The sequence below is a fragment of the Pezoporus flaviventris genome, unplaced genomic scaffold (assembly GCF_033815535.1).
Source record: "Pezoporus flaviventris isolate CSIRO_AGI_PZ_B2104156 unplaced genomic scaffold, CSIRO_AGI_Pfla_v1 ptg000007l, whole genome shotgun sequence".
Taxonomy (NCBI): domain Eukaryota; kingdom Metazoa; phylum Chordata; class Aves; order Psittaciformes; family Psittacidae; genus Pezoporus; species Pezoporus flaviventris.
Window position 1 is genome coordinate 23,095,405 of NW_026892555.1, and position 24,965 is coordinate 23,120,369.

The 24,965-nt window shown below is 41.5% G+C and overlaps 1 protein-coding gene across 7 annotated transcripts; it reads right to left on the minus strand.

Annotated features, from left to right (window-relative positions):
• Positions 1–1,440: 1,440 nt before the first annotated feature.
• Positions 1,441–23,581, minus strand: NDUFAF6 (NADH:ubiquinone oxidoreductase complex assembly factor 6). Of its 7 annotated transcripts, none has more exons than XM_061448068.1 (9): positions 23,416–23,581; positions 19,920–20,019; positions 18,559–18,681; positions 14,257–14,313; positions 8,187–8,289; positions 6,511–6,644; positions 4,675–4,776; positions 2,074–2,130; positions 1,441–1,584 (listed from the first exon to the last, which is right to left on the minus strand). In XM_061448068.1, exons 1-9 carry the CDS (start codon positions 23,577–23,579, stop codon positions 1,456–1,458), a joined length of 969 nt encoding a protein of 322 aa, XP_061304052.1. In that variant the 5' UTR covers positions 23,580–23,581; the 3' UTR covers positions 1,441–1,455. The 7 variants fall into 7 exon arrangements, with proteins under 7 accessions (XP_061304052.1, XP_061304056.1, XP_061304053.1 ...); XM_061448072.1 differs by having other exon boundaries at positions 19,916–20,019; positions 23,416–23,553; XM_061448069.1 differs by lacking the exon at positions 2,074–2,130 and having other exon boundaries at positions 23,416–23,577.
• Positions 23,582–24,965: the final 1,384 nt, after the last annotated feature.

A 24,965-nucleotide genomic window follows, 5' to 3' on the forward strand; every position in this document is an offset into this window, starting at 1 on the left:
AGTATACACAGGTTTTTCAAGGTTCCTAACAACCCTGATTATTACACTTCTAATAATACAGAAACCAAGATCCTGAGTTGAACATATTCAAAGACAAATGTCTTACTTGGAAATAGGAAACTGCAGAATTAACTAGTATCACAAACTAACTTCAGACATGTAAAATAAAACCACCAAATGAAGGATTTAATGTTGGGTTCCTAAGATTTCTACCATCCTGACAGTTTCTGTGATTAAAAAAAAGCCATGATTCTTGTTCTCAGAAGTTCATGATGAGGCACTGTACACTTAAAATACAGGATGCTGTTATGCAACCAAGCATCTGGAGAGATTAACCCCGATTAAAGACACAATTCTCTGGGAAAAGCAGCTGTTTACTAGAACAAGGATGATGGCAGAATAAGCTACCAGATTTGGGCAGCTGAATCAAGTTGGATGTTTGGAAGTATGACTTTACCAAAAACCAATTCAAACAGAAACATTTACCTTGATCCTAAGAGGCACAGAGTACAACACTCCCACTAATTTCCCACCAAAGATACAGAGAAGTATCTTTACATAGGGAGGACTCAAATGACCTGGAACATTCAGGAATATGTTTCTTCACAGTACCGAAGGAAAGGAATTCACAGAAGCCATGTAGGAGAGTATCCTGAGCAGCATGGTGAATATGAACAAAGCAGCAGTCAAACCCACACTGAAATGGTAGCTGTGAGACAAGAGGCCAGGAGGAAGATACAGCCAAGCCAAGAGCAGAGTGAAAAACCCTTCGGCTGAGCTGCAGATAAACAGTGTTAGGGTTCTCTTCCTATGCTGCAAAGCTATCCTCCCACTACCTATAGTCATTTTAACACTCAATTTCAACACACATTTAACCGATTTCTGTACTACAGCTCTATTTCACCAGTCTGAAATTCTACATAATTGAAACAGCTTAAGCTTTTTCTGACAGTTTTCTTGCATTCAAATATATGTGCTCATTCCTCCAACTATAAAGCATCATTAATACTTGCAAGAAGTCTGCTCCTTGCACTAAACAGAATTGCTTAACTGATTATAAAGCATTCACTGTAACTGCTTTTGGGCACAAACAAAGCAGTCTTTTTATTTTTTCCTCAGTAAAGTGTCAGAACTGTCAGAAGTATCCATTAGCACACAATTTGTCCAAGAAGAATTCTGTCATATTGCTGTTACTATAGGAAAGACAAGAAAAGTATAATCTCAGACAGGGACATATGACTTGGCAGACATGTGAAGCAGAGATATCAGCCTAATATTCCAAGAACGAACTTAACTAGTGCCAGCAAGCTGACAGCTACAGTTCATGTGCATCTGCTGTTTCCCATGAACTCCACTTTGTGGAAGTGTGAAGTTACACACTTAACAATTCTATAAAATTACGGCATTAAAGAAAAAACTCAGCACTCTGAACTCATATTAAAAAAACCCAAACCTTTAATATATTTTTTTCCAAGATCTAATATATAAATGCAATGGTAATAATGCACTCTTTCTTTGTAAGCTTGGATGAAATATATTGAAGTCCACTTTTCGCACATTACATAAATAATCATCTAAAGCGACCTAGAAAAGAAAAAAAAAGGTTAATCCATATCGTGCACACAACAAAATGGGCATTAAGTTTAAAAAGCAATACATGAAACCAAATGAGGAAATGCAAAAAGGCCTGATGATCTGCCTGTTTTATTAAACAGTAGCATAACCATCACATTTAAAGGATATATAAAAAGCAGGTTTTGTGAAAAGAAGCATTATCCTTTATTAGACCAAACAGCAAATTCTAAAAATAGATAAGATTATTGGGCCCCTGCATCAGAACAATGGTCTATGAATATGCAGACATCTTGGGTGCAATGATGTAGTTACAGAAGGATTAGAAGCGTTGATCAAAACCATGAGGTTCCTCAAGCAGGCATTACAATTTTCACATTACATCCTCCCCCAGACAGACACAGGAAGCATTAGTTACCCATGCTCAATTTCATGCTCTTCACAAACATACTAGCACAGAAAGGAGTCCATCACTTAAAGAGTGCATTGTATCACACCCACCGTACAGAAAAAAGCAGGATATGCCTTCACAGGAACTTTCTTACTGAAAGATCTAGCCTGGAAGTAAATGGGGTAAGGTGGGAGAAAGAAAAACAAAACCAAACATACTTAGAAGGAGAATTTAACACATCACATTAAACATCAAGTACTATATATAATGGTTAGAGGCAACAGACTGCATTACAGGCTCTGTCCCTCTTTATTTTGACATACTGAAACTATAATTTTTCATTACGTGCAAGCCAGCACCATCCCTCACTGTATACAAAAGGAATTACAAATATATGCAATACTGGGAGAGGCCTACTAGAATTCTTGTATGGTTTGCCAATCTTACAGTTTACATATAATAAACTAATGTAAATTAGCATCCCTTATTCCAACAAAGTTCCAAGTTGCATCTGATTTAATAAATACAGTTTAACCCTCCCCTCCTTGGTAAATTTGAGTCCATAATGATCTAGCATAATTGAGGTAAATGTAAAAAGCAAAAAGGAGGGATGCTTAAAAGAAAGAGGTGGAACATGTAAATGTATATGCAGGCTTCTGAAGGGATCATTGTAGGACTGACAGAGCACTTTTATTATATGCTTTTATTCTAATAAACCACACACTTCCTAAAGAAAACTGCAATCTTCCTTACCTTACTTTGCCCTCTGCTGGTCATCAGTCGCAGTATCAAGAAGAGCTGACCACATGTCAGAAACTAAACCTCAGTGCACGAAGTGCCACATTACAATATACTTCATATAATATTGCTGAGACTTAGCATATGAGGATTATATTTCTTCTGACTGTGAAATGGGGCTGGTAACTGTTACCCTCATCCTCCAAACTATGTGGTCTGTGAAATAAATGCTGAGATTGTTGAAACCTCTCTGCAAGTTTAAACTTTACCCTACCCTGAAATTCCAACCAAGACAGAGCGTAAATGGCTGAGAAGACCCTCAGTCAAAACAAGACAGTGATTTTATACAGGAGAATACATGCATTCAGAGGCAGCAGCCCATTACATTCACCTAAAGTCCTGAAATACCCAGCAAACGTTGCCAGCAAAAGCCTATTTAATCCATTAGGGGAGAAAGTATCTTTATCCTTGCATTAACAAAGACCATCCGATTATCAAGGAGGTTAATACCCTGTTATTACTGCCAGTTATTGCCAGTTCAAGTGGTTTGAACACTCTAGAGATCTTGCACTGTCACTTACTCTTCGCTGATGATGCTGGAGGCTGGAAGCATGTATTCACACAGGATTTTTCGTATTTTAACTAAGATGATAGAACCCATCCATTAAAAAAAAGGGGGGGGGGGCAGCGTTGCCAAGATCAACATTCAGCTGAATAAAATGCTAATGCTGCCCTAATCTGCTTTCTTGTGTTTATACTTTTTCTGTGTAGTCTCTAATTACATGATCACACTGCAGATTTTCCATGGGACCCTCCCAGTGCATCACATGGGCAGGGCTCTAGGAACGGAGTGGGAAGAAGGGGGGGCAAGGTTTTGCCTGTTCTCTTCAGAAGCTGGTTTGGCATGTTGGGAGCCAGGGCACCGGCGCACTAGGAATTATTAAATTAGCTGAAAGGCTCTGAAGAACCAAATTCTCTCCCTGCTTCTGCCCAAAGCTTCCATGCAATACCATCAACCAAATCTTAAACATCTGGACAAGAAACACACACTGCTCATTTTCCATGCCTCCCATCCCTGATATGAGGCATTTCAGGCCAAGCACTGGAATTTTTGAAAGCCACAGTTGCAGCCAAAGTCAATGGGTTTTATACACGGTGCATTATGGGTTGAGGGGTGGGCAATAAAAAAAAGACACATCGTGGACAGTTCTGATGCTGCATTTTTCTCAACTCTGTTCCCTGCTTCTAAGTGAAATAAACAGTTTCCTTGAGCATGTGACAACAAAAACTGAGGCATCGGGTGAAATGACATGAACAGGAATGTATTAAATGCAAATTATAAATAGTCTGCATTAAAAATAAAGCCAAAGGCTACACATTATTATCAAAAAATAAAAACATTAGTCAACTAATTGCTGACTGAAGAAACCAGGCATGCCTCATCTTACTTTCAGAAAAATCAAGAAGGGCCCTTCCATCTCTACTGCATAAAATACTGTGATCACAGCTTAATGCTGTAATTGAGGATTATATTAAAGTTGTAAATGGAGAGATAAATCTGGCATTTCTTTACTTTGAAGTGGCATCTTTTCATAGTGAAGCATCAAGTATGCATGTAGTTGTAGACATAAACACATAGCTGCATTTAGAAAAGTCTGCTTGAATTTTCCCTCCCAGTAATAAGGCTTTTAAGCACTATTTATACACATGCAATTGGATCTGGCTGTAAGTAAACTGCCTCCTGTACATACAGATAATATTCCAACAGAAGTAGCTGTAATATTTAAAGGGCTTGTGTGGTGGTTTCTGCTGATTTGATTTGTTGCTTTTTTTTACTTAAACCCTCAAAGTAATTAAAAGTAAAATATCTGAAGTCCAATATGCAGCTCTAAGTCTTCTAACACCACATGCACAATGCTTTGTGAAGCCTAGCATCAATTATGCTTAATTAAATAAAAGGGAAGGAAGCTCACATGTTCTAGATGAATATGGGCCTGGCTGGCAATGTCATATATTACATCTCTCACATTTTTCTCTTGCTTTCCTCTTAGGAAATCCTCTTGTGAAACTCCATGCTAGACACAGGAAGGAAAATCAGAAAGATAAAACCCCCTCAATAAATATCCAAGTTTCCATTTTAGTTTCTCAAAATCCTGTCCCAGCAAATGCACTAATGACACAAGACTGAAACAGCCTAAATGCTTTACCACTGCCCTTTCCTTTTTAATTCCACTAGGCTTTTTTTGGCCAGTCACTTGGGAAAAAAAAATCAAGTTAACAAAGAGAACAGTTGGTACAGACTCTCTTTGCATGAGTTTGTCCCCTGAAGACTCTGTGGTCAGTCAGATACCAAGTCAGATTTTAAAGTTTCAGGAATTCAGATCAGTTTAGATGCTCAATATTTAAAACCAGAATTCAAGAATCAGTATTAGGCAGAAAAAGCCAGTAACAGCTAACACAGAAGCCATGCTGGCTTATGAAGTAAGTCATTATCTTGGGATCACTGTGCACCTCCAAGCCTGCAAAAAAAAAACCCAACCTAAAAAACCCAAACAAAATCAACCAACCAAAACTAAATCCAAACAAACCCACTGCCAAAACCAAACAAAAAAAAAACAGAAACACCAAAAACCCCACTCCCCCCCCCCCAAAAAAAAATAACGAACCCCAGACTTATTCTTTGATCACAATCTTTGACCAATATAAGACATAATCTGGTATATCAGAACTGCACCAGTTGCCTGTTCTCAACCACAACTCAGACATATGAAAGCTGTATAGAGGCAGACAGGTAGGCCTCAAAGGAGGTAGAGACTCCAGCAGAACTCTGTGACACTTGCCAGCAGCTGAAATGCTTACAGGATGCTCAGTCTGCACAGAAGGGATGCAAGCTGTTTTTACAGTTTCACTGTAAAACACCTTCCGTGGCAAGCAATGACTGTGAATTTTCAGGCTATGTTTGAAAAGCTAAATACTTGGAAGGCCTTCCACACCATCCAGCTCCAGAAGGGCTGAAAGCAGGGTGCAGCTCCTTACGGCAGCCTTGTAACTCTGACCGGTATTAGTATCTATGTTTTTTTCAGTGGCCTAAACTACTAAACTTCAAATTAAAACTTTCAATTGTATTGAAACAATAGTCAGAAAATACTAACACAACTGCCTTAAGCATCACCATAATTATATACATTTTGGTGAAAAATAAAAAGAACAGCATTAATGTTTGATGAAGGAGTAACAGCTAGGATACCTACAGATCTAGCTAGAGAATATTAATTAAAACATTTTAATCTTTAATCCCATTTTACCCAAATTGCAAGATCTGCCAAATTCCAATGCAAATTAAGTATACAGTTTGAACTGCAGAATTCGCAGGACTACACCATCTCATACAGCAATATATGGAATGTATGCTTCAAGCTCTCAAATATGTAAGAAAAAAAACAAAACAAGCCCCAAAAAACACCCAAATCCACCAGCACATTTATGAAAAGATAGCACAGAGAAACCCAAGGATGTTTCAGAAGTGAGATTTCTCACAGTGCTTCCTTCATGGGGACAGGAAAAGAAAAAAGGTAAAAAATTCTATGATTCTATGATTCATGGGGATAGGAAAAGAAAAAAGGTAAAAAATCCAAAATAAAGCAAAGCAACAACAACAAAAAAAGGCACCATTCCGTATGTGCATTTCTACACACTAATTTTCTGCATGTTTTGTTTCTGGCCTAATAATCTATGTTCTCATATCTAGCATTGAGAGACACAGTCATAAACACTATCCTGTGCAATTCCAGACAACTTGCTTCTCTTACCAACATACAAACGTCCATGGGAAGAAAGACCTTTTGTCTTGTACAGTGATACGGAGTTGCTCTTAAACAGGTAACTATGCCTTGTGCTTTCCCGATGTGACTGGCTGCGTGGTCAGCATGGACATCCCTCACACCTAAAATTGCAGAAATAATATGTTTAGAAACATACTGCCAGGACTTTTGAGGGGTACAGTCTTTCCTGATGTGTATCACAGTCATATTTAAGGAAAGCTAAGTGCATTGATCTGTGCTAAAACTGTCTATGTTCATAAATTGCCTTGAGATCTCATCTCAGAGTTGCAAAGCAGCAGGTAAATTCATTGACTTCCACATTCAGGAGCAAGATATCTCTTAGCTTGTTGCAGTTTCTGCAAAGGGTATAGTTAACAGGGTAGCACCTACTCAGATACAATACATCAGTACTCAGATCCAATACATCAGTACACATACACATGTTCACTGTCATGTCTTTTCCCAGGATAACAGTATTCCAAGAACTGTTTTTCCTTCCAGAAGAATAATTCAAGTGTAAGATTCCTGACAAGCATTAATGCTTACAGAATGGTTTCATGATTAGCTGCAGCCAATTCAGCAGTATACTGAAGCCCAAGAGAATGGTCCTACAGCTATGTCCCCTGCCCCAAAACTGTATTTCTGCTGCCTCCCTTGTGCTGTCATGGGCAATGAGGCAGTAGCATGGCAAATTGAATCTCATCACCAAAGCAATGGAAAATTAACATTTCTCTGTCAGATGTTCAGAAAGACACTTGCAACATTTAACTGATTTCATACTGAGGAAGTAAACATCAGATGTCAAGAGAGAGGTTCCTCATTTCTTCCAAAGAAGAATGTGCTCACCATATCTCTCTTTGTCTTTTTTTTCTTTTTAAGCTGTTTTAACCACAGCACTGGCCTTCCATCAGACTAGTGTGGTAAGGAAGAGGAATATATTGCTACTACAATACTAAATGCTACTAAATAATAATAATTCTCACCCTTCTTTTACATATGAAGTCATACAGAGAATACTTCCACAATGCAACAAGACACCTAAAAGAACATCCTTTTCCCCACTGCAAATGAACAGTTCTTTCCCATTCTGTGACTCTTCTATTAGACATAACACAGATAGTAGCTCTTAATCACAAGAGTCCTATCGTCTTTGTTGCATTTTCCCTAGCTATTCAATCACTGAGAGTTAACCTACTTTCAGGAAGAGGAGAGAGTTCAGACCCAAATGTACATCATAAGCAAGGAAAGTTGGGAAGTCAGCTGTTTCAAGATAACCAGTGTATATCACTGCAATACAGAAGAAAAGCTGCAGAATAAACTACAGCACTTGGTGTTCTGACAAGTGCAACAATCAGAAAATACGGTGAAGAGTTAAATTTACCACAGGGAGCAAGAAAAGAGAAAACAAAGTAACAAACAACACAGCGGCACGAAGTTGCACTTTAATGCACTTTCCACTGTGCAGCTCCTAAGGAAAGTATAGAGTTCTAGGTATGATTCCAGATTTATGGTTAAGCATTCAAAAGATAACTGAAGTATCATCTAAAACAACCTCTTCTGAAATTAAACTCCAGTGGAAAAGGAGTGGGCTTTTTATAAACACCAGTAAATATTGTACCTGCACTCAGAGTCACCAACAAAATTTAAAAGGGGAAAATGCCTACCCAGCATTTCCAAGGTGAGGTACAAGAGAGCACTCTGAGTGTTCTCAGCATACTTTTCAAGCTCCTGGATGTTACGGTATGCCCTGTCATCCAAATTCTTCTCCTATAATATGAACAATATTACATATTGTTATTACATTATTATATTTGCTAATATTACATTCTGTAATACAGAACTTCAGTGAAATGTAAACAGAACTCCTGTTTGCACCAGTTTATTAATACGGTCATGTCAGCCTAAATCACTATTAGAAAAACAAAAGGACAAAATTAAGAGGTAGAAAGAGAGCATAAACACAGACAGAAGTAGTTACAGCAAGTCTAACATAACCAAATAACTGGTAACTACATGCAACTGCAGCCAAGTCTGGTTACTAGAACAGATGTAACTTTTTGCAGTAAGAAGAAATCAGAATTCTTCATAAAAATGGATACAGTCAGAAGAAAGAAACATATGATATTCTTACGCTATGGGGTTGCTAATTTTAATACTTAATTTTCATGAGAAGCATAAAGAAATTTAGATAAATAGGGATGCATTTTTTAAAACATGCACTAAAATAAATCATACACACGTTTCAAAGTCATATGCAAATACATCCAAAACCGTAACATCCTCCATCATTTTTCCTGCCCTAGTGGCTTTTGTTGTTAAATCACACCAGTCTTACAACTAAAAAAACCCTCTGAAATAGGAACAACACTCCACAAGTAACTGACTCAAGGTATATCTTCATGAGACACTAACTTTAGCAGAAAAGCTAGCTTAAGAAATCCCTGCCCTCAGTTATTCATTCTTGCCCTTGCAAGCACAGTGAAACTGTTCCTCTTAGTTTTTTTCCTAGAAAAAGAGTGGACATTTTAAAATTAATGTGACTGGAATGCTTTCATTTACAGCATTGCTTAGAAAAATTTCCACAGCCATGCTAAGGAGAAGCAACAACGTGTGGCAGAAGGGTGCAGATGGGTCATTTAATTTTTGAGGTTTTACACCCATGGCTCACCACTACAGAAGGCTACTCAAGGGCAATACTGACATGGTGAGAAAAGAGGTGAGGAAGAGTAAGGTAATGTCAATGCAGTGTAGTTTTCCAAAATTCTTAACAGTTGTGTGTGGAGACCTTACTACTTAATCCTATAGGATGGAACTCCCCCCACTTACATACAGAAAGGTATCTAAGTATAATTCCCAATGGATTACTTCTAGGGGTAACCATTTCAACTCGGGAACCGAGACCAGCAAACAGAAAACGTGAGCACAGATATTACCAGAGCAGAGGACAAGAAAATGTGGACTCAAAAACTGTGGAGACAGTGTTCTCACGGGAGAATGCATAATTAGTACATAAACTCTGAATAATCCTGAAAGATACAGCAAGGCTATGAGAGGCCCGAAGAAGCTTAAGCAAGCAAGATAAGAAGCTGGAATTCACTGAGTTAATAAGAACTGTGGACTGTTGGCAAGCTTTCGAGGTCAAGTTCTCACACCTGTGCTTAACCAATTATGTTAGTCACTGAGGGTCTTCAAGACATGTATCCAATCATAATATGCCAAATCACTGTAAGTGCATGTAAGAAATAGTATATAAGGAGTTAAGGCTTTGTAATAAATTTGGCAATCGCTTGATCACATTGATCGTCTCTGCATTGTCCGTGACTCCCGCGTCAACAAATGGTGCCCGAACAGGGACCCTCAGATCATCTGTATATTGCCTGCTGCAATTGAAGATAGAAGCAGCAGAGGAGGCGGGAAGGCGACCGATGAACCCCTGCTGCCCCGGCAGGATGAGCTGGAACCAGAAAAATAGACAGTTCAGAAGGAGAAGGAGTGCACTCATAGTTGGAAATCTCACTCTGATCAGGTGAGCGGTCGGGAGGAGAATGGGGTTGGACAAAGAGCAAGGGGCTGTCCTAAACCTCCCCCAGCACATACTCTCTAAGAGAGGACTGCAATATGATAGTGCCACCTTACAGAGGCTGTTAAAGTGGTCCTATGATCGCAAGGTTAGTAAAGGGACCAAAGATGCACAGAAACACTCTACACTTTGGAGATTGGTGTTCGAGACTTTGAAAGAGATGAAATTGGAAAGGGTGGCGGTAGCTTCTGTATTTGCTGCCACAGCTCCAGAAGGGGCTGTCTCCCCTAACCCCCATCATAGTGCTGCGGCTATGACTTTTGCACCTCCTGTGGTACCTGGAATGGCACCGAAAAAATCAACGCCCCGAGCCAATGAAAGCAAGAGCCAGGTCCGCAGATGGCCACATACCAAACGAGACACCTGACAAGAAAGACATAGCTGCAAACAATGGAGACCCTGAGGTCGACCCAGGATCATATTCCGCATCCCCTGAATCCGAGCCAGATTTATATCCTGTGCTTCCAGACTCTGACTCTTCGTCTCCCGGGTTGGTCTGCTCAGCTCATCAGCCACTACTCACTGGCCTTGGAGACACTCAGCTGCAACAATTGATGAAAAAGCTTGAAGCCCTCGAGACTCAGACTGACACATCTCTATCAGTTCCACCACCTTATCCTCTGCAAAACCCCTTCCTTAAAGAAGGCAAACAGGGGGAGGGGGCAGGAGAGGTATTGGGAGGCACAAATCCTGCACACCGTTGGCACGGGTTAATCAAAGATGCGATTATTACAGGTGAATTTTCTGCAATGGGCCTCTCTGCATATCCTGTGTTTAATACACAGCAGGGGGTAAAGAGTGGGAAGCTTTTGATCTCAAAATAGTTAAGGAGGCCTGACAAGCAGTGACCACATATAGGTTAAAATCCTCTTATACTCAAGCTGTGTATGTTAGGATTTTTTTTACAATTGACAGGAGACTTTAATGATCCCCCTGCTATAATACACGGTCAGGCATTAGGTTCAGGTTATATGACTAAAACTCTGGGTATTCTGGTCCAGTACAAGGATTTGGAAACCGGCATCTGGAAAGGTCCTGCGGAAGTAAAACTAAGTGGTTGAGGTTATATGTGTGCAAATTACAGATTCCGGTTTGCAGTGGGTGCCAGCTCGATGGGTGAAACCCTGGAAAGAGTCAGCACCGCTCCAGGACACACCCCTTATCAGTGATTGAATGAATTGAAATTTGAGCTTAGAACTTCCGTTTTATGGATGTTTTCAGTCCTTCTTAAAGTGAAGGGAGCAACCTTTTTTACTTTAAACAAAAAAAAAAACAAAACCAAAAAAAAACAAACAAAAAAACACCACCCACCCCCACGCCCCCCTCCCCCAAACCTACAGGGAAGTGAGATCAGCGCGGGATACAGACGTATTGTGTGATTTTCTGGTGGTGGGAAGGTCTCTCTTATTCTCTTATCAGGGGTATTGGGCATACTGTGATGGACTGTGGACTTGGGACCCCTTATACAACTCATTTAATACAGTTTCTCTGTGACACTCATGTACTAGAAGTTGGTAAATATAAGTATGTCCAGGTTTCTATCGACCTTTGGAGACCTTTAAAGATATTGCTGGCCACCTGTGTTGGAATGAGTGTGCATTTTGGTCAGTATAAAAGCCCAAGCCTCATGCGCTGTGGGGGAGGCAGAGCCTCTGCGGGGACGCCCGCTAAGGATGGGCCTGCCACCTTGCACTGCAATGATGCTTCTCGGAGCTGGTTTCCTGTTAGTCTCCACAGGGTCCTTGTGCCACATTCTGTACGTGGGACTGTAGTGGGAGTAATGATTGTCTGGATTTTGTGTTTCAAATATTGTACTTGTGTGGAGTGTGCTTGTGGGATCCCATATGTGTGTGTGTGTTGAGGGCAGACAGTGTTCTGTGTATTTTTGTTGTTGGGTTCATGTAGAAGTTTTTAACCGGTAGCAGTTTAACATTTCGGGCAAGAAAGGGTTAATGCAAAAGTGCGGTTGCCGGCAGGTATTTATGGCTGCTGCTGAAGCAGGCAGGCATCTGTAGCTGCTGCTGAGCAGGCTGGCATTTGTAGCTGTCCAAAGCAGGGTGAGTGACTTTGGAAAAAAAAAAAAAATGCTGACCTCCGATTCAGCTCCCAGTGCTCCACCGGTGGAACGGCCAGGATGGACGCCAGCGCCAGAGCCGAGGAGTAAAGGGAAAAAAACAAACAAAACAAAAAAACCCAAACGACAACAAAAAAACAACAACACAAAACCCAACCTCTCAATCTATTGAGGTATTGAGGCAGTTTGTAGAGACACCACAGACAAAGCCTAAAGAGCACCTGCAATACAGTGGGTGCATGGTAGGAGCCTTGCTTAGTATGTTTGTATGTTTAAGGTAACCTGGGGGTGAATCCAAGACTTGGAGGAACAGATAGATCAGTTGAAATAAGAACTGCTAACTGAAAAAGCGAGAGGGGTAGTGCACCCACAAGCTTTATGAGCCGTCACCTAAGCAGCACCAGGGTGGCAGAAAAAAAAAATAATAAAAAAAAATGAGGCAATGATGCAGCAAACTCCTCGACTGTTAACAATGTGCAGTTTAACCTGTCTGCTTCTCAAGAACTGATAACCTGGAGGAGGGGCTATATTTGTGTCCTCCTGCCTACAGGTCCATGGCGACTGCCTGCAAAGTTTGTCAAGCCTTGCCATGAGCTGGACAGACGAATGGAAAGACCTGATGCCTCAGCTACAGGAGCTGACTGTGAATACCCCAAGCAGAATGAGATAGAGGAAGAGAAAAACTAGTGATTGCAAAACATCACTTGGGGCAACTGAAAAGTAACATCCTGAATATGTGTGCTTGTAAAGTACCTATTATTAGAGGCTGTGATTTTGTGTATAAAACCACCTGTATTTACTAGCCAGTTGCTAATGAGGAACTACACCTTGTATTGTATAGATTTGTCACGTGTAAAAGAGATGTTAGAGTATGGAAATTTGCAGTAGCTGCTAGAAAATGCTAAGGCAAAAGCTGGAAAGATTCTAATACAATGGTAGTGTTATAAAGCAGGTGATGGAACAAATTAAGAGGGTGGGAGAATTCCACTGGTAAGAAATTTCTTCGTCTAGTCCCTCGCTGCCATCAGCATTTTCAACTGCTGCTGCACCCTGTTATAGTTGCTCTGCTAATGTAAATCTGTGTGTGCCTTGCTGTACTAGCGACTTGTTACTGGATGAAGCAGGTGAAACTCTGCATTGACAACAAGGTGCAAGGACTGAGGCTGACAAAATGCCGGCTACCACAGTCAAGGGCAAGGCTGGGTTGGCCTCTGTGTTTGCCACCAAGAAGAACCTTTAGCTCCGCTGTTGGCTGCAACCCAGCAGGCGTGGAGCGGTGGGGACACATGCCATGCCAGACCTTGATGTGAAGGATGGCCTCCCCTGTTACCAGAGAGCCATACAGCAGAAAAATGGGGCAGGCCCAGCAGCCTGTAGTTGGCATATGTTGGAGATACAATCTAGCCCAAATCCCCTGCTCAAGTAGGGTCATCCAAAACATATATAAAACAAAAAGGGGGAGATGTGGAGACAGTGTTCTCACGGGAGAATACACAATTAGTACACAAACTCTGAATAATCCTGAAAGATACAGCAGGCCATGAGAGGCCTGAAGAAGCTTAAGCAAGCAAGATAAGAAGCTGGAATTCACTGACTTAATGAGAACTGTGGACTGTTGGCAAGCTTTCGAGGTCAAGTTCTCACACCTGTGCTTAACCAATTATATGTTAGTCACTAAGGGTCTTCAAGACATGTATCCAATCATAATATGCCAAATCACTGTAAGTACATGTAAGAAATAGTATATAAGGAGTTAAGGCTTTGTAATAACTTTGGCAATCGCTTGATCACATTGATCGTCTCTGCGTTGTCTGTGACTCCCGTGTCAACAAAAAACTACATCTATTCTAAAGCAAAAATAAAAAAAGGATTCTATTAGCCATTTCGGCCAGAAAAAAAAACAGAAATTATGAGTGGGAATGTCAAAAAGGAAATACAGCAGTGCCATTCTTAAAGAGAAACACTGCTGTCTGGAAAAGAGTAATTACTTAACCTTTTTACACACAAGCAAACAAAATTAAGGGGGAAAACCCCTACTATGACTAAAACCAGAATCACACTTTGAATGGTAAATACTTACTCTTTCATCAATGATCTTCATAAACCACATTTTAGTCAAGTTATGCCTCTTGACAGCCTGAAAATTACCAATAAAACATCCATATTAATGTACACAAAGTGATGGCAGTACTGCATTCTGAATTAAGGCTGAAATATATTTTAGAGAAGCTTTTTCTTACCAGGATTGTATTTACTGAGTTAGATCAAAGTGGAAAATTAGAAACTTCTTCAGATACAAAAATTTTCAACTGGCTTTGTTACAAGCTGTTGCACACAAAAAACGCAATGTTGGGCATCAAGCCAGTGCAGTGAGAGCATCTGTTTTAAAATATTTTTTTAAAGTAATTTATTCTTTTATGGAGTCATATGTTCCCACAAAATATTTGCAGATAACTATGTTCACTTTCCAAAGAGAAGACAGGTTCCTTGAGAGATGAGCAGTAAAAAGACTTCCCCTGTAAATTTTCAAGAAAACATCAGTACAACATACCAATATGTACTGTAAAGACAGCACTCAATCAAGTCAGATAATATTCAGTATTATGGCCTTATAAAAAAAAACTATCCCACAGCATCTCGTATTTCCACACTCTTCTTCTAGCTCTTATCTTGTAATTGACCTTCTTCCTACACCACTTCATTCAATCCAATTCACCTTCAATCCTCTTACTTACACAGGCTGAATTTTGCAGACCACATTGTCAGAAAGGCTGCAATCACACATACAGTATTTATAAACAAAACTTATGGAACAGATTTCTCACAATCTCAGCCTTTATAGCTCACTTTCAACTTCTTCTTTACATCCATTATATTTGTAAGTATTTTTTCAAGGTTCATCAAGAACAGATCTTGTTGATTCCAGAAAAGGTGCTTGAGGAAGCACTTGGTATGTGAAAAGGCAAATTCGAAGTTACCACTACAAACGTCAGTCGTGCTTCTCACTTGTTCGTCCTGAGTATTGTAAATTAAATCCTTGAAACAGTCACAGGTCAAGACTTAACGCACCAAACTGAGTTCTCCTAAATTGCCTGATTTGTACATTATATCTATTTTGAATCACCTTCATTCAAATATACTGGTCCTCATTTTTCAAGTTTCGGAAATTGGCTTCTCCCACAGAAAAGGAGAATTAGGTCTCATTCTTCGTATGTTAAAAATGGACAGATAAGTAAGAACAAGTATCATACAGCTGTTACATAAGTTTATATTAAAGTCACTGAAATATGAACTATTAATAATCCTAGAAATACTATTAAAGACTACTTACACATTTTACTAGTGCATAAAACTCTTGGAATCTGAATGTGAGTATTCTGATATATACAAAACTTCAGGAATATATTTTACGTGATAAATCATTATTCTGGAAATTCAAAATTATCCTCACACAAACTCAACAGTATGAAAATGGTGTACATAAAATCTGCTGTGCAAAAGACATGCTGAATTCTATTAACAGCTCTGCAATACTTGTGAGCTAAGGTGTCTTCCCAAACCTTTCTTTCTAAGAACTGCAATAACATTCTGGAACATTTGGAAAGCCACTCTTCAAATCGGTCATTCCTGGGTATTTGCTGAAACGTAGAAATGAAATCACATCCTGAGTGCAAAGGTCACCAGCTCAGGTTGGATTGTTAGTTCAGTCCAGCACTCTGCAGCATTCAAAGCTACCAGAGCTCCTAGAAACACTTTCTGAATTATTTTCCAGTATCTCCTTTCACAACCAGTTCTGTTTGGATTGTCTTATATTGGTCTTCCTTTAGGGAAATCATATGTGAAGTGAAATCTTACCAGAGATAGGGCAATTCTTTCTGTTTTTTGAGAAAGGAGTATGACTGGCAGTCAGCTGTTGGAAAGGGCTGCAACCGATACCTCAATATATGCATGGTTCCTATCTAAATGTTGTACTGGTTTTGGCTGGGATAGAACTAGATTTCTTCATAGTAGCTTACATGGGGCAATGCTCTGGATTTGTGCTGAAAATGGTGTTGGTAACACACTGATGTTTTTGTTACTGCTGAGCAGAGCTTACACAGCTTCAAGGCCTTTTGGGCTGCTCACACCACCCCACCAGTGAGCAGGCTGGGAGTGCACAAGGATCTGGGAGGCAACGTGATTGGGACAGCTGATCCTGAATGACTGAAGGTATATTCCACACCGTATGACATCATGCTCAGCAATTAAACTGGGAGGGAGGTTGGCCATGGCAAGGCCTCTGCTCAGAGACTGTTTGGGCATTAAAACACCCCCCACACACATGGGTATACACCCAAGCAGCCTGAAATTAAAACTGGTCCAAAGAATATATACAATCATACCCAAAACTAACTTGTACCTAACCCACTCAATCAGACAACTACATGAGAGGATATCTTCAGAAATAAAACTAAATTAAGCTACAGTAAATCAAGTTCCTCCTTGGAAAAAAGACAAAAGCATTTTGGGAGAAAACAGTCTTTTTCCTGGGAAGATTGCCATATGCTGGAAGAGAGACAGAAAGACGGAAATCAAAAGCAAAGACACACAAAGGTTGACATGCCAATGACCAAATCTGCATTTTAATGCCTGCATTAAAGTATCACCCTAGGTGCATTTTCAACTCCCATAATCCCAGAAAAACGTTCACAACATTTGCGAGTCTTCATTCTAACTGTATGAGCTGGAGACACCTATGAATAGGTCTAGTCCTCCTAAAAGTTACTGTAACGGGTGTTTTATTTTACTTCTTGGCTTTACTGATGTTTTCTCTTTAGTCAAACAAAGTGTATCTTGTTTAAATCCCAACTTAATCTAAACATGTGTGTTGACAGACAGGAACAAATGCTCACTTATGCTTTATTTCACATTTGAAGGCGGAAGAGTCAGGGAGAGGCCACAGTTTCAGCACTGCCAAAATCATTGAGAGAGGATTTGAAAAGGCCTCATTTTTGTGGTCTCAGAAGTGCAGCAGAGTGGATGTGAAATGTTCTAATCCCACAGGAACTGTGTTGTTCTAATCCAGCATTACAGTAAGTGTCCTGCTTTTCACAGGATTTTAACAGAAACAATGCAGATGAGTACTTGGGTGAAGACTAGGCATTTCACTGCCTGTTTTTCAGCAGGCCCACAAACCTACCTACAAGATTTATGTTAACTGTATTCAGCTATTGAGATCTAGACAAAGAGCAGCTTTTCCTGTTCAGGAGCTCACAGATCTTTAGTCTAAATGCAAGTTCTGGTCTTATAGAGGCCTTATGGTACCTGCTCATTTTGAAGGGTTCTAAGACTTGCAGGGCCCTAAGATGACAAGTTAGCAATGTATGGAATTTCCATCCATGAGGAAATTAAAAACTTAAATCAATATGACCCTGACAACCTGATCTAAGTTTGATGTTACCTTTGAGTGGCAAGTTTGACTAGATGACGAGAGCCCAACCAACTACATTATTATGTGGCTCTCTATCTGCATCAAGGGAAAATCCACTTACACTGCCGTCAGACCTTCAATCATCAATCAAACTTACCAATGACAGTACTATCTAGAAACAAAATTTTGGAAGAAAACCTCTCTTTCTTTGATCATGAGCAGCAGAAGAACAGATCTGCAAGTGTACTCTTTATGAACTTCTTCTAGTGCCTGCAAAACCCTGGCATCTTGGTAAAAATAAACTGGTGTTCAGTTCACAAGTACATTCCCTGTTACTCAATGCATTGTTAAGTTCACAGGTACATTCTCTGCCACACAATGCATACAAAAGGATCTGTGCAAAACATAACACACAGATAGAAGTCATCAAACAACTTCTGATGGGAGAAGACTGTATTAAGATTCTCCCTACTACCCAGTAAGTGTGTATGAAGGTCCTGAGCTTTTCCTCATACCCTACTTGCTACTTCAACCTCTGTGCTTAGCCTCCTTTCTTTTTGTACAGCTTAATCTCTTCAGGCAGCCTCTGTGCTTAGCCTCCTGTCTTTTGTACAGCTTAATCTCTTCAGGCAGGACTAGCACTGGCTCAGGACAATATACTTATGCACCTCACTTTGTATCAGTTTACAGCCTACCACAATTTACTCCGACCTTCACCTAAACAGAAGAGAAAAAAGCAGATGGTTCACAGAAGTCTGACCCTCCAACTAGGTCCTAAATATCCTTCAACTCTGCTCTTTGGCTGTCAGCAATTTACAATATCAAACACAGACACAAGAATAATTTACACTATCTGTTTTAGATAAAATAATGCTATTAACTATACAACACAGTACACACAAAATGATGTCATCATTTTCCACAGTAATATTTTAGTTAAGTGAACTGTAGGGCAACAAAAGTGTATTTTACCCTCCACAGTTCTGTAGCAATCGGCTGATGTGGCGGGTTATCACAGTATATGCCTTCCACAGCATCCCTCCAGAACTGCATTCGCATCAGACCTGTAGTCTTCTGAGTTATGGAGTCTTTGATCTGGAAAGGATACATCTGGAGTGAAATTCAGTGTCTTTAAGGCACTTGGTCTATCTACACAAAAAGACAGACACAGGACATAGCCAAACTCAGTAGGGAAAGTGATCAGTTCTGAATTCACAGTTATCCACAGAATCACAGAATCATTAGGGCTGGAAGGGACTTCCGGAGATCACCCTGCCAAGGCAGGGTTACCCACAGCAGGTTACACAGGAATGCTTCCAGGAAGGTTCTGAATGCCTCCAGAGAGGGAGGCTCCACAACCTCCCTGGGTAGCCTGTTTCAGTGCTCTGCCACCCTCAACGCAGAGATGTTCTTCCTCATGTTGAGGCAAAGCCTTTTGTGTTTTAGTTTACAGCCATTTCTCCTCATCCTGTCGCTGGGCACCACTGAGAGGAGTCTGGCACCATCTTACTGGCACTCACCTTTGAGATATTTATATGCACTAATGAGATCCCCCTCTCAGTCTTCTCTAAACAGGCCCAGCTCCCGCAATCTCTTATTATAAGAGAGATGCTCCAGACCTTTGATGATGCTTGTGGCCCTATGTTTTCCTCATAAAGCACACAAAAAAGTCTTCATTCTGCCTGACTTTGAAACCCATGGAGATTAAGCCCTGTGTGACCCTCACCTTAGCTGTTTTCCCAGAAGGAAAAGAAGCAGTGATAAAAGCAGTGAGGGCGGGCAGTGCAATTGGTTGCCAGCACAGCCTGCAGAAGTTGTTCAGAGGTTTTGTTTGATCAGCACATTTCTTGGACCACTCCTTTCTGGCAAGCATTACCAACTTTCCTGGTTGTCCTGGCAGTTTCTGGCCACCTAGCAAAGGGGAAAGACTGCAGCCACTTCCCTCCCACAACTCCCTAAAGACAAACATCCCTCCCCACAGCCTTTGCATCACCTGGCTTTTGCCAAGGCTTTTGCCAACCGATTATATCATCCAAATTTTTTTACAGACCTTCAACAGATAGGATTTAGCTGCACTTAATTGATTCAGTCGCTGCACTTGAAGCCAGGACATAGATGCAATTATGTAACAGCATCAAGGACCACAGCCTGTTTGTTATCATTCGATTTTAAAATGTACAATGAAAAGTCAGCAAAACCATGCACATATATGCAAAATAAACGGTGGGAGACTGGCTACTTTCCACAGGCCATTCAAAATTAGAGGTTTGTATTGCACTATTGAAACTCTTATTTTACACTTCCAGAGTTCACAAATGTATTTTAATACCTGCCTGGGCCAGTTCCACATTGAAGGCTCTCAAGGCAAAAGCAGAGGTTCGAGATTCCACAGGCAACAGCAGAGAACACAGAAACCCTTCATAGTCACGCTTTCTGTGAAAGGATGAAAAAATACATGTATTATTTATAGCTCTATGTAAATCGGGTGTGTTGTGGCTTGGCACTGAACTCCTAAAACAGTAGCAAAAAAGTTACAGTTCAAAACTCTGACTTTGCGAAAGCGGCAGCTTGAAAGCTTATTTTAAAATAAGACAAACTCCAAGAGTGAGGGGGTGCTGCCTGAACTCCCCAGTGTACCTCTCAAAACCAGATCTCAAGCTATTTGGCTAAAGGCATGGAACGAGGCTGTGGCATATCTGCAAATAGAATCCAGATTGTCCAACTCCCAGACTTCTGTTCCAAGCATGAAACCACATTTCTTTAAGACTGTGCTTTGGAGCTTGGCAGAAGAACATTTGCTTAGCCAGTAAGGTTTTGTATATTGGTAACTATATTCGAAGCGTAAGAAATCTAGGTCTTGCCAGATTCACCACGGGTAAATTGTTGCCAGTAGAGAGTGATATGCCTTTGCTTGGCCACTTGGGTGTGCTGTTAAATTAAAAACAATCACAGTGCACAACTCATAAATTGTGAAATCATCATAACCACAGCTAACAAAGACACTTGGTCACCTCTGGAAAGCTGAACTGCTTGTTTTGAACAACATTTTGGTGTACTCTGATAAGCCTGTAACCTGATTCGTCATTAGAACAAGACCAGCAACTCCCCCAAGTTTCACTTCGAGAGTCAGAAGCAGGTGCCAAGTAAAAGACATTTACTTGTTTTCATGAAGTCTGCTGTTCTTGCATGTACTCATATTTCTTTTGAATGTGAGCTTAAAATAGCAACGCCAAACTAAAATCACAGGTTATTAGGGTTGCTACTTTTAGCATCAAACAAAAAGCTGCTGAGATTTAACGTAAGTTCTTACCCCCTACAATATGCAGCAGCTGACAACCAGCAAATGCTTTAGAGTTTTCACAACAGTTGTGAAACTTCTTTTAGAGCTTGATGCAAATACAGAAGCATCAACAAAACCATAACATTTGTGAATTTTAGCAAGCTGTAAAGGTCACCTTCATTAAAGAACAGATGCACCGAACCTCCCTGAAGACACTTTCTGAAAAGCGTTACCAACTCAAACCTAGTGTTTTTTTCGGGGCTGATTGTGGTAATGCCCAGTATTGCCCACCCTGGGCAGAGCTGCAACATTTACTGCCACATTTTCCAAGTCCCAGTTATATACTTTGTCTGTGTTGTTCAAACACAAAAACACCTCTACTTCCAGAAAGGAAACAAAGGAACACATTACAGAAAGAATACAGCAGAACAATAGAGAAATTTGTCTTCCTTCTATTAATGGTGTTGGCATGTTGGTTTGTTGTTTTGGTTTTCAATCACTCTAAGCTTAAAAATCAAATGTAGCCAAAAAATTCTTAAGAAAAAAAAGGCAAAAAGAAAAATTAATTTAATGCTGACACTGCACTCCTGGACATAACAGCAGAAAACCAAATCCATTAAGCCTCAGCCTGTAAAATAGAATTGGTATGACCACAGATCATGTTCACGCCAAATCTCTTTGTGTAAGAAATGAAGAAAGGACTGAATGACCTTAATTCTGGTACCGAGTATTTTTTAGTTTCCCCCTCAAGTAAGCACAAGTTTACACGCAAACCTACAGACTGAAGAAAAGTTGGCTAAGACCATTACTGGACTTCCACTGTAATTGGTTTCTTCCATGTTACAAACTCCATGGTACCATCACGCCACAAGCTTGCCTTCCGGAGCAGAAGTCATAAACAGCAAGAGACAGAAAACTTACCTATCAGGGGAACATGTTTTTAACCAACTAGCTTAAAGCTATGTTTAAAAGCGTTGTTCAGCAGAAAAAGGAAAACCAAAGAGAAAGGACACCTTGCATATTGAAAAAAGTTGCTCAAATCTACATCATTAAATTGTAACTCAGTTGTTCCTCCTCACATGTGGGAGACACAAATTCAGGACTGGTGAGTTACTGATGCTTGCATAGCCTCAAGTGTTTTATTTCTGCTTGAATGGTTAAGTCCTTCCTCTTACTTTTAATAACTTGATTCCCATGCAATATATCAGCTACTGCAAACAGCGGCGTCAATTAAATTATGCCAAAAGCATAACCACCTTTCATAGTATTATTTTTGAATGCAGGTGTATTTTATAAGTAGTCTTTTTTGATCTAACAAAAATAACAACAATAACAACATTCAAATTCAACCATTCTCAGCTCCTGTGCCTTGGAACCTAACTATTCTGCTCATAGTTTGTGAAAACATTTCACCTGTATATGCTAACTTCACCTGTATATTAACTGTACACACAGCTTCTGATCTCCCCAGTAACAGGTAAACAAATCCAGAATAGAGTAGCAATGAAAACAAAGCTGTAATCTCAAGTTTTATCATGGCAAATGCAACCTGGCTATGCATTCTGATGCACTGGTAAAGACCTGCTGCTTGGTGCTGCACGGAAAATTTGAGGTTGTCACATTTCTTCCATTAGCTTTCCTACTTCAAACACTACTGCTGATCTCACATATCTTTGTATCTTTTACAAGCATCAGCTTGGAGAAGATAATCCTGTCCCGTGCTTGGAGGCCTTCTGCCTGCTTTGGTCAGCCACCTAGAACAACTGTATCTAAAGAGAAATTCCTTAAGTCTTTACAAATAGACTTGTTTAATTGTTTACTTTGTACCTCTGAACTCCTGTGGATTAGAAAGCAGCTAAGGGGCCTTGTATGTTGTTCATAGCCCAAAAGCCAAGCAGGTAACACTGCCTGCCTTGGAAGTGTCTGAGCTGCACTCTGGCTTCTCTTGGAGCATTTTTGATTTGACCAAAAATGTACGCTTTTGACAACACAGACTTCTCCCCGTCCTGCATTCGGGTCAGAGAAACTACACGAACTGTCTGTCCAGCTGTCCGAAGGATTTCCTCTGCTCTGGCTCACTTTTCCAAGGAGCACTTTGGGCGCCCGGCTACTGCCCAGTACCCAGGGTCTGAAAACACCCATTATTTTTAAACACCCACTTCGGTGATCTTTCTCTCCAAAAAGCCGAGACAATGAAATGGAAACGTTATTCCGTAAGAGCAGCTGTGAAAGCAGGTGGGGGAAGTAGTTCCCCGTTTGCAGGTTTTATCATCCATGCTGCTTTAGCATTTGGCTACTCTCTACTGCTCCCCTCACGGAGGGGGCGAGGCACCGGGGAGGACCCACCGCGGCCACCGCGCACTTGGGAACCGCAGGGGTTATTTTCGCGACCACGCGTGCCCGAGGGCAGCCGGGTGAAACTCCCGTCTGGAGGGGGAAACTCCTGGAAAGGTTCCAGGGAACTCAGCTCCTTTCCCGCAAGAGGAAGCGCTTGCAAGCCCCCCGCCCGGAGAGGAACATCTACGCCTGAGGCCTCCCCCCGCACTCACCGCACCAGCTCGGCGCAGTACTGCACCTCTCCGCCGGGCTCCGGCCGGCTCCAGCCCGCCGCCGCTGCCCGCCCGCCGACAAGCCCCGGCGGCGGGCCCCCCCTGCGGGCAGCCGCTACCCGCGCCATCCGCTGCCCGCTCCGCGCTATGGCTGCAGCCGCCATGCTGCCCGCCTCACCGCCTTCTCCCGGCAGCCACCCGGCCGCTATCAGCGCCTGATGGAGGAGGCACCGGTAGATGGCACCCGAGAATGTTCGGGTGCGGCCCGGGGAGCTGTGGGAGCCTTTTGTTGTCCTGAAAATGGCGACCGATGTGCCCGATGTGCCTCAGTTTCCCCCCATCAGGCTCCCGAGGCGGGCGGTTCGGGGTGAATTCCTGCGCTCTCCGGTAAACCTGGCACATTTAAACCGGGTGCCTGAGAAACTGAGGAAGTTGAGCTGTAAAAATCGCCTAGCTATGGGCACAGGAGGTGTGCAGGAGCAGCCGTGGCACCGGAGAAGACCTCAGGGCTGGTTTGCTGCTTGAGGGAGCAGAGGAGAGCAGCTCTGCAAAGATGACCCTAGGGCTCAGTCCTCAGTAAAATACGTTTTGCAGCAGGGCCCAATTTCCTCCTGTTGGCTGGGTGGCTGTACAGGCCAGCTGTACAGGCAGGGTGGAGTTTACTTAGAGACACAATGGTCCTGTTAGTCCTGTAGCCACAGAGTGGCCATGCTGCCTCAAAGGTTGGCCTTTAGGGGGATAGGTCAGAACATTCATACAAAAGCGCCATGCTTAAGAGCAGTTTCATCCCAAAACTACACCAGCCCAACTCAGTTTTTAGAAGCAACAGCAGTCTGGCTTTCTGTTCCCAGCTTTGCCATCTTCTTCCCTGGTACCAGCTTTGACCTTCATTTTACAGTACAGCAAGTTGATTTGAGAGAGTTGAACCAGCAGAAACCCATCCACTGCTCACTTTTTGGTTTCCTGAGCGGGTTTTATGGCAGTTTGGTGCCTTGATTTAGTTCACCGCATGGTTAGCTGGGCATCAGCACCAGCACAGGGCATCAGCACGAGCAAGGGGCTGAAGAGAGGGCAGGATGTCCCTCCCGATTTGTGAACAGTAACACACAGGTTCATTAGCTTAGCTGTAAAGTCAAGCCACAGACTAAGTGTGGGGAGAGTTTTGTGTGGGTAGTGACATTCAGGTGACAAGGCATCTGCTTGGAAATGAGAGCAAGCCTTTGTTTTGTGTCACAAAGATGAAGAGGAGAGGGAGGTTAGGGATTTCACTGGAGCATTAGGGTTTTTATTGATTAGTGGCTCTTGTGGGTTTATCCTGAGCCTTTCTTATTCCCTTTCCCTCATCTCTAAAGTTCTCTTTGTCTTAGGACCTCGTTTCAAACCCTTGCTATGCCTTGAGCAGGATTTATTGTTTGTCAGGGCACCCAAAGGAGGTCATTTAGCTTTGGGTGGAGGCTGAAACTGCTGTTGTTTAAGTTTTCAGAGAGAACCCCTAGATAAACAAATCCAGTTCTTTCAGTGGCTGCCAGTTCCTGGCAGAAGGGTTACAT